This window comes from Urtica dioica, chromosome 3 (assembly GCF_054948205.1).
Source record: "Urtica dioica subsp. dioica isolate 48M chromosome 3, U.dioica_male_clone48M_v1_H2, whole genome shotgun sequence".
NCBI classification, from domain to species: Eukaryota; Viridiplantae; Streptophyta; class Magnoliopsida; order Rosales; family Urticaceae; genus Urtica; species Urtica dioica.
In genome coordinates, this window is record NC_142758.1 from 44,579,578 (window position 1) to 44,591,998 (window position 12,421).

Genomic DNA, 12,421 nt, shown 5'->3' on the forward strand with positions numbered 1-12,421 from the left:
AAAAGTCGACATCCATAATTATAAACTATTAGATCATATTCAGAATTACAAAATGGTTACAACATTAAATTAAAACTTATTCAACGACTGCTTCTCTGAGACAAAGGAACGGGATCATCACATGTCTTTCTATTGTGTCCTTCTTTGCCGCACCTGCTACATTTACGCCCACTAGGCACTTCACCTTGGGATAGTATCCTTCTCTTCTTAGGTCTACCTGCCGGACGGCTGTTGAAGTGAGGAGGAAGTAATTTGAATTGTTTAACTTCAACAGGAATGTCCCATGCTTTAGCACTGCCATGGGGGTGGATGACAACTAAATAACACCCTTTCCAGTACTCGGTGGTATAATAGGCAGAACAAAAGTCCACAGGTGGAAGGTTACGAATATGACATGCCGCAATCGCATGAGCGCATACAAAACTATCTGTTTGAAATTCTAAACATGAGCATGTTTTATGCTGCAAATTCACAGCCCATCTCTCTCCATCTTTATCTAAAACCTCAAACTCGAAAACAGAAGAAGGTCTCACCTACAATGAACAAGTATTTATTGTCAATAAAAAGTCGCAGTGAGTTATTGAAACATAATTAATTCCTGTTCTTTTTTTATTTATATTAATGTCAATAAACATTGGAACTTATTTGTATTAATGTCAATAAAAAGTCACAGTGAGTTATTGAAAAATAATTAATTCCTGTTCTTTTTTTATTTATATTAATGTCAATAAATCTTGGAACTTATTTATATTAATGTCAATAAAAAGTCACAGTGAGTTATTGAAACATAATTAATTCCTGTTCTTTTTTTATTTATATTAATGTCAATAAATCTTGGAACTTATTTATATTAATGTCAATAAAAAGTCACAGTGAGTTATTGAAACATAATTAATTAATTCCTGTTCTTTTTTTTTAGAAAGAGCATATTACATTAGTATAGATCTTACCAGCATTAAAGTAGAAAGAGCATGAGAGTCATCCATTCGCTTTTGAAATTTTGGAGTGAGCACCTTCGTTGAAGCCGTTGCTAATTCTCTTCGGTCGTAGAACCACTTTTGCATTCTCTCTCTCAACCAATCAATCAACTTCGAAATTGGAAAATCTCTAGCTTTGGAGTCCATTGCATTCATAGACTCGGCATTGTTTGAGGTCATGATTGAGTACCTTGTATTGGTAATGTAGCAACGAGCCCATTTTTCATGTCTCACTTCATTCTCAAGGTATTGTCGAATTTCAATATTTTCCCGGTCGATCATGCGCATATACTTTTCAAATTCCATACGAGTATATGCCTTTGCTGCACCATAAAACTTCCAGTTGAAACTCTTGGTGAGACCCTTGAAATTGTTTTTCACGTTTCCAAGAAGATGATGCGCGCAATACCCATGTCCCGAATTTGGAAAAACCTTTGCCACAGCGTTACATATTCCATTGTTCCTGTCAGATACAATGACTTGACGTGGCCTCTCCCCTATCGCTGCCTTTAACGTGCTCAAAAAATTCAACCATGACTCATTCGATTCAGAGTCTCCAACACCGAAGGCGAGGGGAAAACATTGTTCATTTGCATCCATCGCTACCGCTGTAAACAAAGTTCCACGATGATAGTTCTTCAAGAACGTAGCGTCGATAATGATGATAGGCCGACAAAACTTCCATCCTCTTATGAAGGGACTAAGAGACATAAAAAAATTTATAAATCTGTGTTCACGATCAGCAGTAAGCTCCAGAACAGACCCTGGATTTATTGTCTCAATCATATACTTTAAGGTGGGCAGAAATGCGTACGACTCAGTGTCAGTTCCGTATAACAACCCAAGGGCCTTTTCTTTTGCTCTCCAAGCCTTCTTATACGTCATACGAACTCCATAATCTGTCTCCATGTAACCAAGGATTTCTTTCGGTTTACAATTCATTTGTCGAGGATCTACAAACTTGTATTTCACAACATCTCCTGTGAATAGCGCCGTGGCTTTTGGATTCTTTCTAGACTCTACGGAACATGTATGCTCAGAATCAAACCTATATTAAGAATAAATGAATGTCAGTTGATAGATCACAAACCTATAACATAGATTGTTAATAAATCACAGTATTTATTTACATTGAAGTCAATAAATCACAGTGTTTATTGACATTGAAGTCAATAAATCACAGTGTTTATTGATATCAAAGTCAATAAATCACAGTATTTGTTGAATTTAATGTCAATAAATACTGTGCATTAAGGTTCGTGAATATAACTAAATAATGATGTAAAAAAGAGAAAGATAGGGAGAAACACATACCTCCTAATCTGAAAAACCTCGGTCTCCCTTAATCTAACCGCACGAATTGCCCACACACAATTGTCACCCGGGCAAACGACGTGGAGATACTTCTTACAAGAACTCTTTGTCGTGAATGCAAAGTGGTTACTTATCGCATACATGTTCAAATGCTTCTTCAAGGCCTGTTTGGTAGCGTATAGAGCTCCTAGCTCGACTCTGATAGGCGAGTTCAAATCCATCACTTCATTCTCCCCAATGTGCTCACGACCAATCCTGGACGGTTTGGTAGGGGGCTGTGGAGGTCGTTGTGTCGAGGGAGTGGGTTGAGAGGGTCCTTGTGTAGATGAATGAGGTTGTGGAGATGGTTTATGTGTCGGTGGAGTTGGCTGTGACGGTCTCTGTGGCGGGGAAGGGGGCTGTGATGCCAACGCACGCGGCTGTTCAAATGTGTATTCTTCCAATCCAATTGTGGACGGAGATGCAAACTCTTCAAATCGAGACTCCCCCTTCATTGGACTTAATTCTAGGCGAGACGAGGACGGCTGATTTGCTGCCTCATCGGGCGTTAGCTTAACTATCTCAATAACAAGATGATAATTTGACATGGAAAGGTCTCGGCTCCTCAAATACAAGTAACTTTTGACGTGGCTATCGTTTGTAATCTTTATTGGCAATGCCGAAAATGGTGTCTCATATTTGACCACAATGGAATGAGTGGACGGTAAGAGCCCCATCTCAGCGTACAAGGCGTCCATGAGATGGTGGTATTCAAAACCATCCGAAAGCACAAGTACAAACGATGCACCCTCCTTGTATACACATGGTTTCACCCATGTACCACTATGCTTGACATACACTAAAATATCACCCATTACTGCATAAAAGAGTGTAATCGGGATGTTAATTTCATATTTTAAACGTTTAAAATTCCTTTATAAATATTTAAAATCATAACAAAAAAAATTAAAAAACTGTGAAGATTTATTGACATTGATGTCAATAAAAATGTATTTTTATTGACATTGATGTCAATAAATCTTCAAAGGATTTTCCCAGAACCGTTGAAGATTTATTGACATTAATGTCAATAAAAATGCAACAATGTCAATAAATCTTCAACGATTCTCAGAAATTTTAAGAAATTTTTCCAGATTTTCCAACCTTCGAAGAATCGTTCTTTCATTGTTTTTTTAACTTCAAAGACCACAAAAACTCTTTTTTTTCATGAAAACCATTAAACCCTAATCAAAGTGACGAACTTTTTTCATGATGAAGCTTTTCCATAATCAAAGTGACGAAATTTTTCCAGATTTTCCAACCTTCGAAGAATCGTTCTTTCATTGTTTTTTTAACTTCAAAGACCACAAAAACTCTTTTTTTTTCATGAAAACCATTAAACCCTAATCAAAGTGACGAACTTTTTTCATGATGAAGCTTTTCCATAATCAAAGTGACGAACTTTTTTCATGATGAAGCTTTTCCATACCTTTTTTCCACGAGCATGAAGCCACTGGAAAACGAGTTCAAGATGAGACAGAGAGAGAAACGAGATGAGAGACACGGGTTGATAGAGAGAGACGAACATGAAAACAGAGGAAGACAGAGTACACACGCGAGAGAGAGAGGAAGAGAGAGAGAAGTCTGACTAAAATAAAAAATAATCTCATTTAAAAAGTAACAGAAGTCAAATACTCCAATAAAATAAAAATAAAACAAAGTGGGGTTATTTTTGTACTTTAGGAAAATAGGTAATCATAGTTTAGGATAAAATTAGACTTATTTGATTTTGGTCCTAAATCATTGTAGAAGTCATAGTTTAGGAATAATCCCATTAAGATATCAGCGTGTGGACCACTTTATTTATGTCTGGATGTTACACACTAAATGCAACGTATATAGCAAATAGCTTATCCTTAATACTTTATTAAGAATTTGGAAGACATTCTTTTGATTGTTGACTCGAGACTGCAAAAAAAAAAAAAGAAAAAAAAAAGAAATGGATTCATTAAATAGCAATACTTTGACATTTGATATAAGTTCACATCTTGTTTTTGTAAGAGTGTGCCTTTTTTTGTTGTTAATGGTAAAGTTGTAAATTATAGCATAATAATAAAAATCATTTCAATTAATTTAGACTAATTTTTTTTACTAACCGAAATTAACTTAAACATAAATTAATATTAGTACAATTTTTCAAAGAAATTGCAATTTGTTAAAATATTCGAACCTAAGTTAATCTTTAACGGAGAATCCGTTAAGGTGAACCTAAATTTATCATTTCTTAACTTGCAAGTGAGGGAAACACATATCTGAGCCCTCTTGTTTCCAGAAATAATATGGAACTGAAATTTTTTGAGCCACTAGAGTGTACTTTGAAAATAAATAATAATACTATTTATCATCACATGTGATATACGTCATCCACACATATACGAAACAAGTTTTTGATGGGATGAATGATAATCAATCGATAAATTTTGAGAATTCCCTTAAGTTTCATTAGCCATTAATTTTCGTCTAATTAAAGTGTTTTATTATCTTTTAATATGTTATTAACTGAAGAAATAGTGACAATACATTATAATTTTTTGTCCTGATTTTGATTTATGTTGATTAAACTATATGGCTAATTTGTTTGTATGGTGTGCTGTGTGGTGGATATTTATATTTAGACAAATTATTAATTACCGCAAATGTTATTTCTATAAATATGGACTATTTAGTAGTAATCATAACTAATTAGTAAAAATTAAATATTTTGGTTATTTTGATTAAATATTATGAGTGAAGATATTTTTAAATTTAATATATATTGAAATTAATTTGTTATGTGTAACCACTTGGTTTTTTATTTTCATTTGCATTTTACACTTGCGGTAAATATTTATAACTGAACACTAAATATTGATTGAGAAGAGAACGTTATGACATTATTGATACTTTGAGAAAAAAGAAATTCAAGGCCTCATCGTCAAAGGCGGAGCTACCTTGAGTCTAAGGGGGTCCAATGCGTGCATAAGGAAAAAGTGTCGATAATATGCTTTCCTATTTATAGACCAAGAGGATGGTCTCTGAGCTCTGCTTCTTCAGGGACCCTCCTAGCTTGAATCGGTCTCCACCTTCTCGTCGCATGTCACATGCTATGCTTGACCCAGTCCTGTGCGGACGGTTGATGAGATATTGTGGTTGAGTAATGTTCAAAGTCCTCGTCTTAAGGAAGCCATTTGAACGAGTCTTCATCGGGCCAAGCTAAGTTATGACTACCTCAGCTCGGGAGTTGTGAATGCTGAGCAGAGCTAGGTGAGCTCGGCTCGTCTTTCTTTATTCGTGACGGGGCTGAACCCCACATTGCCAAGCTCGGCATGTCATGACGTGGGTCGTGTTGTTCGGGCTTCAAGATTGCTCTCTGGACCCAGACTTAATACTTTGTTTGGGCCCACGAGCTCAATATTAATGAAGGACGAAGTCCAACACCAATAGACTTCTCCAGCTCATGACACATGTACTTCCTCATCTGGAATGAACAAGATGTTGATGTCATTTCTGAGCCTCAACTATCACAAAGAAATGATTAGATATTTGATTCAATTTATTTATATGTGGATCTCAGAAAGACGTTGTATATAAACGAATATTAGATATTATAATAATGAACACGAAAATTAAATGAGAGAAATAAATGATTTATTAATATTCCGATCTCAATTACAAGCGACAAACTCGATGCTTCACGTACGACTAACAAGCTCAAAACACAACTGAGAGAGAGAGAGAGAGAGAGTAACGTGCAAATTCTCTTCGAAGAAGAGAAATTATACTACGACGAGATGCGAGATCCTCGGAGACACGTGTTGGCGACTTCATCCTTCACACTACTACAAAAATGATTTTTAGAAGTGACGCTTGGGATTAATAGCGACAAGTCGCTTCTGATTAGAGGCGAGATTTGTCCTTTAAAGGCGACTTGTCGCTTCTAACCTATTCCATGGATATACAAACATTTTGCCCAAAAAAAGTTATACTGTTTGAGGTTAGAAGCGACATGAATTTTTCCGCTTCTAAATTTTTCCCGCCAATTAGAAGCGAAATCTCGCTTCTAATCTCTCAAAATTTTAATTTTTTTGTATTCTCCGCAAAAATTTTAAGATGTTAACAAAAACGACGACGTTTAGTGTGACGTAGACATTTTGAAGCGACAAGTCCCTTCTAAATGTCGCTTCTAAACAACTAAAAAATTTGGCTCGTTGTTTTTTCCGCCAAATTTTTTAATTTTTTTTACAAAACGACGACGTTTAGTGTGACATAGAAATTAGAAGCGACTAGTCGCTTCTAATATAGGTCACACAGATTATAACACGTGACTTCTTCTTCTTCCTCATTTCACATATCTGTTTCAGATTCTCTCTCTCTCTCTCTCTCTCTCTCTCTCCTCCGACCGAATCTCGCGTGCCACCACCAAGACTCGTGCGCCACCACCATCTCTCTCTCTCTCTCTCTCTCTCTCTCTCTATCTCTCTCTCTCTCTCTCTCTCTCTCCGACCGAGCCACCGTCATGCCGAAATCTCAAATCTGAGAGCCACCACCGAGCGCAAAACCGTCGTCACCACCGAGCCACCACCACGCCAGAATCTCAATCCGAGAGCCACCATCGAGTGCAAGACCGCCGTCACCACAACCACGCCTCCCGTGAAGCTCCGCCGCCACCACACCACCACCATCTTTAATTTTTTTTGTTTCTCCGACCACCATCTCTCCGCCACCACCACCTCCAACCACCATCCCTCAGTCACCACCACCTTTGACCACCATCTTCTCAGCGTAGCCTTGCCTCGAGCTCGACAACCTTTACTCGGTATGTTTAATTTTAATTTTTTTTTTTTTTTTTTTGTAAATTTCGACCAGTATTTCCGACCACCCTAGCTCCGCCATCTCACTCTCTTTCTCTTTTTCTCAGCCTCATCTTCGACCCGCCTCTGAGCTTGAAAGCCCCGCCTTAGTCGTGCCTCGCCTCAATCTCGCAGCCTCGACAACCCCCTCATCTCGCAACCCCGTCCTCTCCGCGTCGGCTCTGCCTGGTCGTACAGGATGTACATTGCTGACTTCAAGGTAATAATTTATCGTACATTTTCTACAAAATAATATTGATACAGGTCAGATGAACATAGAGGATCCGAGAAATACAAGCAATATTATTTTGCAGAAAAATTTCGAACATAACAAAGTCCGAACATAACAAAGTCAACCAATCCAAGAAGACCACATAAATTCGGAAATGGACGATTTCATTCACTCAGTATCGATGGATGAACGTAACTTTTATTCAACTATAACTTATTCAACTTAATTAACAAGTATATATATATATATATGTATATATGTATACTGATTCGTTATCTACATTTGCAGAGGCTGCCTAGTGGTTTGATGCTCCGACCGCTCACTGCGTGGGAGAGTCTCCATCAAACCACTGATGGACACTGGACTACGCCTGCTACTGAAGAATATCATGCAAGTTTAATTAATTTTGTTTAAACTAATGCTTATTCATTTCAATTAATGTTATTAATTTTGTAACTATTGTATGCAGGGCCGCATCATAGAACAACTAGCTGATATACGACGGAAAGCTCAGCCGGGAGGGTAATCCCCGAGCGAAGACACTATGGAGGAGGTTGCGATAGCTCAAATTCTCGGCAGGCGACGTGATTGGGCTACAGGGATAGGACCACTAATATCGCGCTCGGATATGCTAGAAGCCCAGGCTCACGATTTTGAGACTGAATCTTCATCAGAAGCTCGCGACGCGACGCCCCGCGGGACTAAGAGATGACAGAACTACGGGGAGCAGTGAAAGACCTAGCTGCTGGGTATGATTCCTTGTTTAGGCATAGTGCCGGACCGTTCGACCCGGAGCTTACATCGAGGGTGAGCCAGATTGCGACCCGCTATGGATCGTCGTCATCGAGCTCTCCGCGTATATCCGAGCGCACCCCTGATCAGCCACAACGACGATCACCCGAGGATCCTGGATCTTCATCGGCTCAAGTACCACGTCGTGGCCCCGACCCTGGTGAGCCTAGATATGGACCAGCTGGAAGACGTAGAGGACGCGGATGAACTCCCAACGTTGATCGCAATTATTATTATATTTGTATTTAGACGTTTTATTTTTATGTTTTTTCAGACTTTTTATTTTGTTATGAATGCAACTTATAATTTCATGTTATGAATGCAACTTTTAATTTCATGTTTTTGAAAATTAAATTAAATGAAATATGCTAATTTTAATTATAATAATAAAATATATTCAAATATATATAAAAAAAATAGCAACATTAGAAGCGACTAGTCGCTTTTAAAAGCGTCGATTCTAATTTTTAGAAGTGATTGACTTTTAGAAGCGGACTTTTAGAAGCAACTTTGTCGATTCTAAAGTTGCTTCTAAAGGTCCATTAAAAGTGACTTTTTGGCCTTTAGAAGCGACAATTTTGTAGTAGTGTCATCGCCTCTTCTTCTTCCACGTCGCTCCTGTGTTTGAATGGGCTCGGCAGAAATCGTCAACTCTTCGGGTTTCAAGACAAGATCGCATCTTCTGTGCTGACTTCGATTTTATCATGATCTTTGACGGTTACATTCTGAGCTCGTGAATGGACTGTCTTTAAATTATTTCGTTGAAATGAGCTTTGGTGATCATTGTAATTTGGCAGCCTAACATCAAATTATTTAATGGGACCGAATTCTACCTCTACATAGAACAGTTGCAAGAGTTGCGATTCATGAATAATCTTCGTCTCTGGGATTCGGACGACCCATTGCATTGGTCTCTAGGTCACCTATTAAGGAGCTCACTCGAGTTGAGCTGCGAAGAGCTGATGTCGTTAACAAGCTAATTAACCTGAGATCATTTCATCCCCTCTCGTTGTTCCTAAACCTCTGAGGCCCAAAATTCGTTATGTCTAAAGGACGAAGTCCTATCTAACAAATATTTTAGTCAAAATAAACACAAAAACTAAATACATATAACTAAAAAGTATATGGTGACTTATCACACATAGTTTTTGTAATTACGTAATCATAAATTTATCAATTAATTCGGTCTTCAAAAATATTTTATCCGCAGGGTCATGTTTATCGAATTTCGAAAATATCTCTGATTAAATTAAGGTGACTTTGCATTTGAAATATCCGCAGGGTCATGTTTATCGAATTTCGAAAATATCTCTGATTAAATTAAGGTGACTTTGCATTTGTGTCCTAGTTTAGGACATTGGACATGAAAGCTTAAAAGAGACTTTTTTTTTTTCGGTATAGGTCATCTAATGTGTCACGACGCTACCTAATTTTACTTTTCAATTGATTATTTGACCAGGTTTTCAATTGCAACGCCACTCATCATCGCCACTCAAAAAGTGAGAATTGAGAGCATGCTTTTGAAATAACCCCGGTAAGATATATCTACTTTTTGAATATATCCCCGCGAAAGACACGAATGTATAGACTATAGAGTAAAACAGCATACATTATCCATATAATAATTTCCTCCAATAGTAGTCACAATCAATTTTAATCAAACAGCAGATTAATTAATCTCATAGTAACAAACTATGGATCAATAATATAAACTACATTTTAAATATTTGTATAATTAAACTATAATTTTAATCGAAGGTAATCAAAGTAAACTATTTTAAACAATCTTAAAGATCAACTATTTTTTTTTATCAATCACTTAATGTAAACCAAATGAGAATTATTCCTCGGCGATTGAGGAAATTGCCGATCAATCCTCGCCATCTCGGCCTGAAACCTCGCCGGGGAATCCGCCCTAAATCTTAGGCTCCCCGGGCCGGGACTCGCCAAATACACGTCTCTGGCGACCACGCTCACGGCGTTCCGGCTCTTGCAGCCCAAAATGGCCCTCCGTCGCTGCGCCGACTCTCTCGCTGCCGCTGAGCTCCTCCGCGGGACTCCATAGTCCTCGCAATCGGCGGCGCTGGCCGTGACCACGCTCCATTGGATGCTGGCCTCGCTCGGTGCGTATCCTGTCGTCGGGGTCGCGCATCCCGACGTCCCACGGTCCTCGGAAACTCGCCGACTAGATCGGAACGGGTTAGGGCTTTTCCCCGCCAGGCTGTCGATCTCAAACAGATCAGAGCTCGCGTCGCTGTCTGAGTCATTACCTATCAGGGGCGGAGCCAGAAACTAAATTTATGAGATCTCATAAAAAAAATGTTGAATTTACGAGGGATGAAATGAAAAAGATACATTTAAAAAAATATATATAAAGGTATTTACAGCAATTTGATTTTTGAAGTCTAAATATTTAATTATAAATTATCGCAATGTAATTATTTATTATAATATTTAACAGCTTATAAATATATACAAATCCAATTTTAAATTATAAATGTTGTGATCCCATAGTATTTACGGTCACTTGAATATAATTTTGTTTTAAAAAAATAAAAAAAAGAATATAATTATACAACGTGAACATTTTGAATTTACATTGGCCAATAAAAAAGAAAATTAAAATGAATCAGAATAAGTATTAATTTATATAGAATTTGTTTTGAAAAGGGTTCAAATGTAAAAATGTTACCGTTCCCTCCTTCTCCGGGGCCGCCGCTTCTGCCGGAGATAGCAATCTCCTCCGGCGCCGGTCGGTTCCACGTCATCATGGTCAGCCTCCGCTCTAAGCTCATCGTCTTCATTCCCGACCTAATTAACGCCGGCGAGGACCCGAACACGTCCGGCGACCCACTCGGCCGGAAAACCGGGGTTTTCTCCGACCGGAAGCTCCGATGCCTCGGAGGCTTCAGCGAAACAGCGTCTTCGATCGCTTCATCATTACGGCCATCGTAAACAGAAGAAGACAATGAGCTCTTGATAATATCGCCGGAATATTCTTTTGTCCGAACAGATTTCTTGTCCGAGCAGCTACACCCGAACCTCTTCAGAAACCTCTTCCCGGCGAGAGAGCCGTTGTTGTTTCTCGCCGGAGCTCCGGCGAGAGAGCCGTTGTTCTGGAGCAAGACGCTCCGGCTGTTCCAGCTGGACTCGGACCGAACGCTGGCTGTCGGGGTCTTGGGCTGAAGCCGGGCCTTGACTTGCTCCAAATTATGGGCCGCCGCCGAGCTCGAGATTTGGGCCTCGGTGGCGGTTTTTTTGTTTGGGCCTCGGTGGTGGCTCGAGGCCCGCGATGACGTGTCAACCACGTCCTCGTTGAAGTACTTCTCGGCTCGGAAGACTCCGATCTCATCGTCCTCGGCCGAGCTCTTTCGGTCATTAGTATTCTCTTGGGCGGTTCTCGTGATTATCGGGGCGAGGAGGGTTTGGATTCGGGCCGGTTCGGTTGGGCCTGGGCACGGGAACGGGAGTTCCTTGTCGCGCAAGTAACTCGGGAAATCCGGGTTTTGTTGCTCTTGTTGGGATGGTAACCTAGCCATGTTCATTGTTATTTTTTAGAAGCTTTTTATTATGCCCTTTTTAGAGGGAAAAAAAATAGGAAGATAGTGAGGCAGAAAAATACAAAGAGATCTAAAGGGGAATGAAAAAGACTACACACGCAACAATGAGTTTTATAGGGATATCTATATATATTCTAATAATTCAACTATACATGTAAGTAGAAGAAGAAGAAGAAGAAGAAATATGTTTTTTTTTAGTGTTTCAGAGAAAACCTAATTCGTGCATGTATGGTCCATCAGAGAATGAGAGTGAAAGAAACTAGACATGGAAGAAGGAAATATTTGTGAGAATATTGGCTTTTTTTATATATTTTATTTTATGTGAATAGCTCGTTCTTTAAGTAGAGAGGAGTAAATGCCACACATTTAATAAATTTTCAATTATTCTATCTAGTCTAGTTGTTATAATTGTCTTTGTGGATCATATTCGTACCCTCCAACAAATAGTTGAATAATATGTTATATCAAATTAATTAATGGTCCAACAAATAACATAATTTGTTACTTATTAGCTAATAAGCTTAAGAGATTGGATATATAATTTGCAATACTATAAACTGTTGAAACATGAGATAACATTACCTACATGTCACTAGTTTCTTTTTTCAAAAACAGCTTTTTTGACATGAATATTGTAGGACCTCGTGGCCTACTAATTTCACATCTTTTATACTATTA

The 12,421-nt window shown here is 38.5% G+C and overlaps 1 protein-coding gene across 1 annotated transcript; it reads right to left on the reverse strand.

Moving 5' to 3' along the window:
* Window positions 1–9,804: 9,804 nt before the first annotated feature.
* LOC149403053 (protein PHYTOCHROME KINASE SUBSTRATE 1-like) lies at window positions 9,805–12,024 on the reverse strand. Its single transcript, XM_089608827.1, has 2 exons — window positions 10,876–12,024; window positions 9,805–10,453 (listed from the first exon to the last, which is right to left on the reverse strand). The coding sequence occupies exons 1-2, from the start codon at window positions 11,726–11,728 to the stop codon at window positions 9,999–10,001; spliced, it is 1,308 nt and encodes a 435-aa protein (XP_089464953.1). The 5' UTR covers window positions 11,729–12,024; the 3' UTR covers window positions 9,805–9,998.
* Window positions 12,025–12,421: the final 397 nt, after the last annotated feature.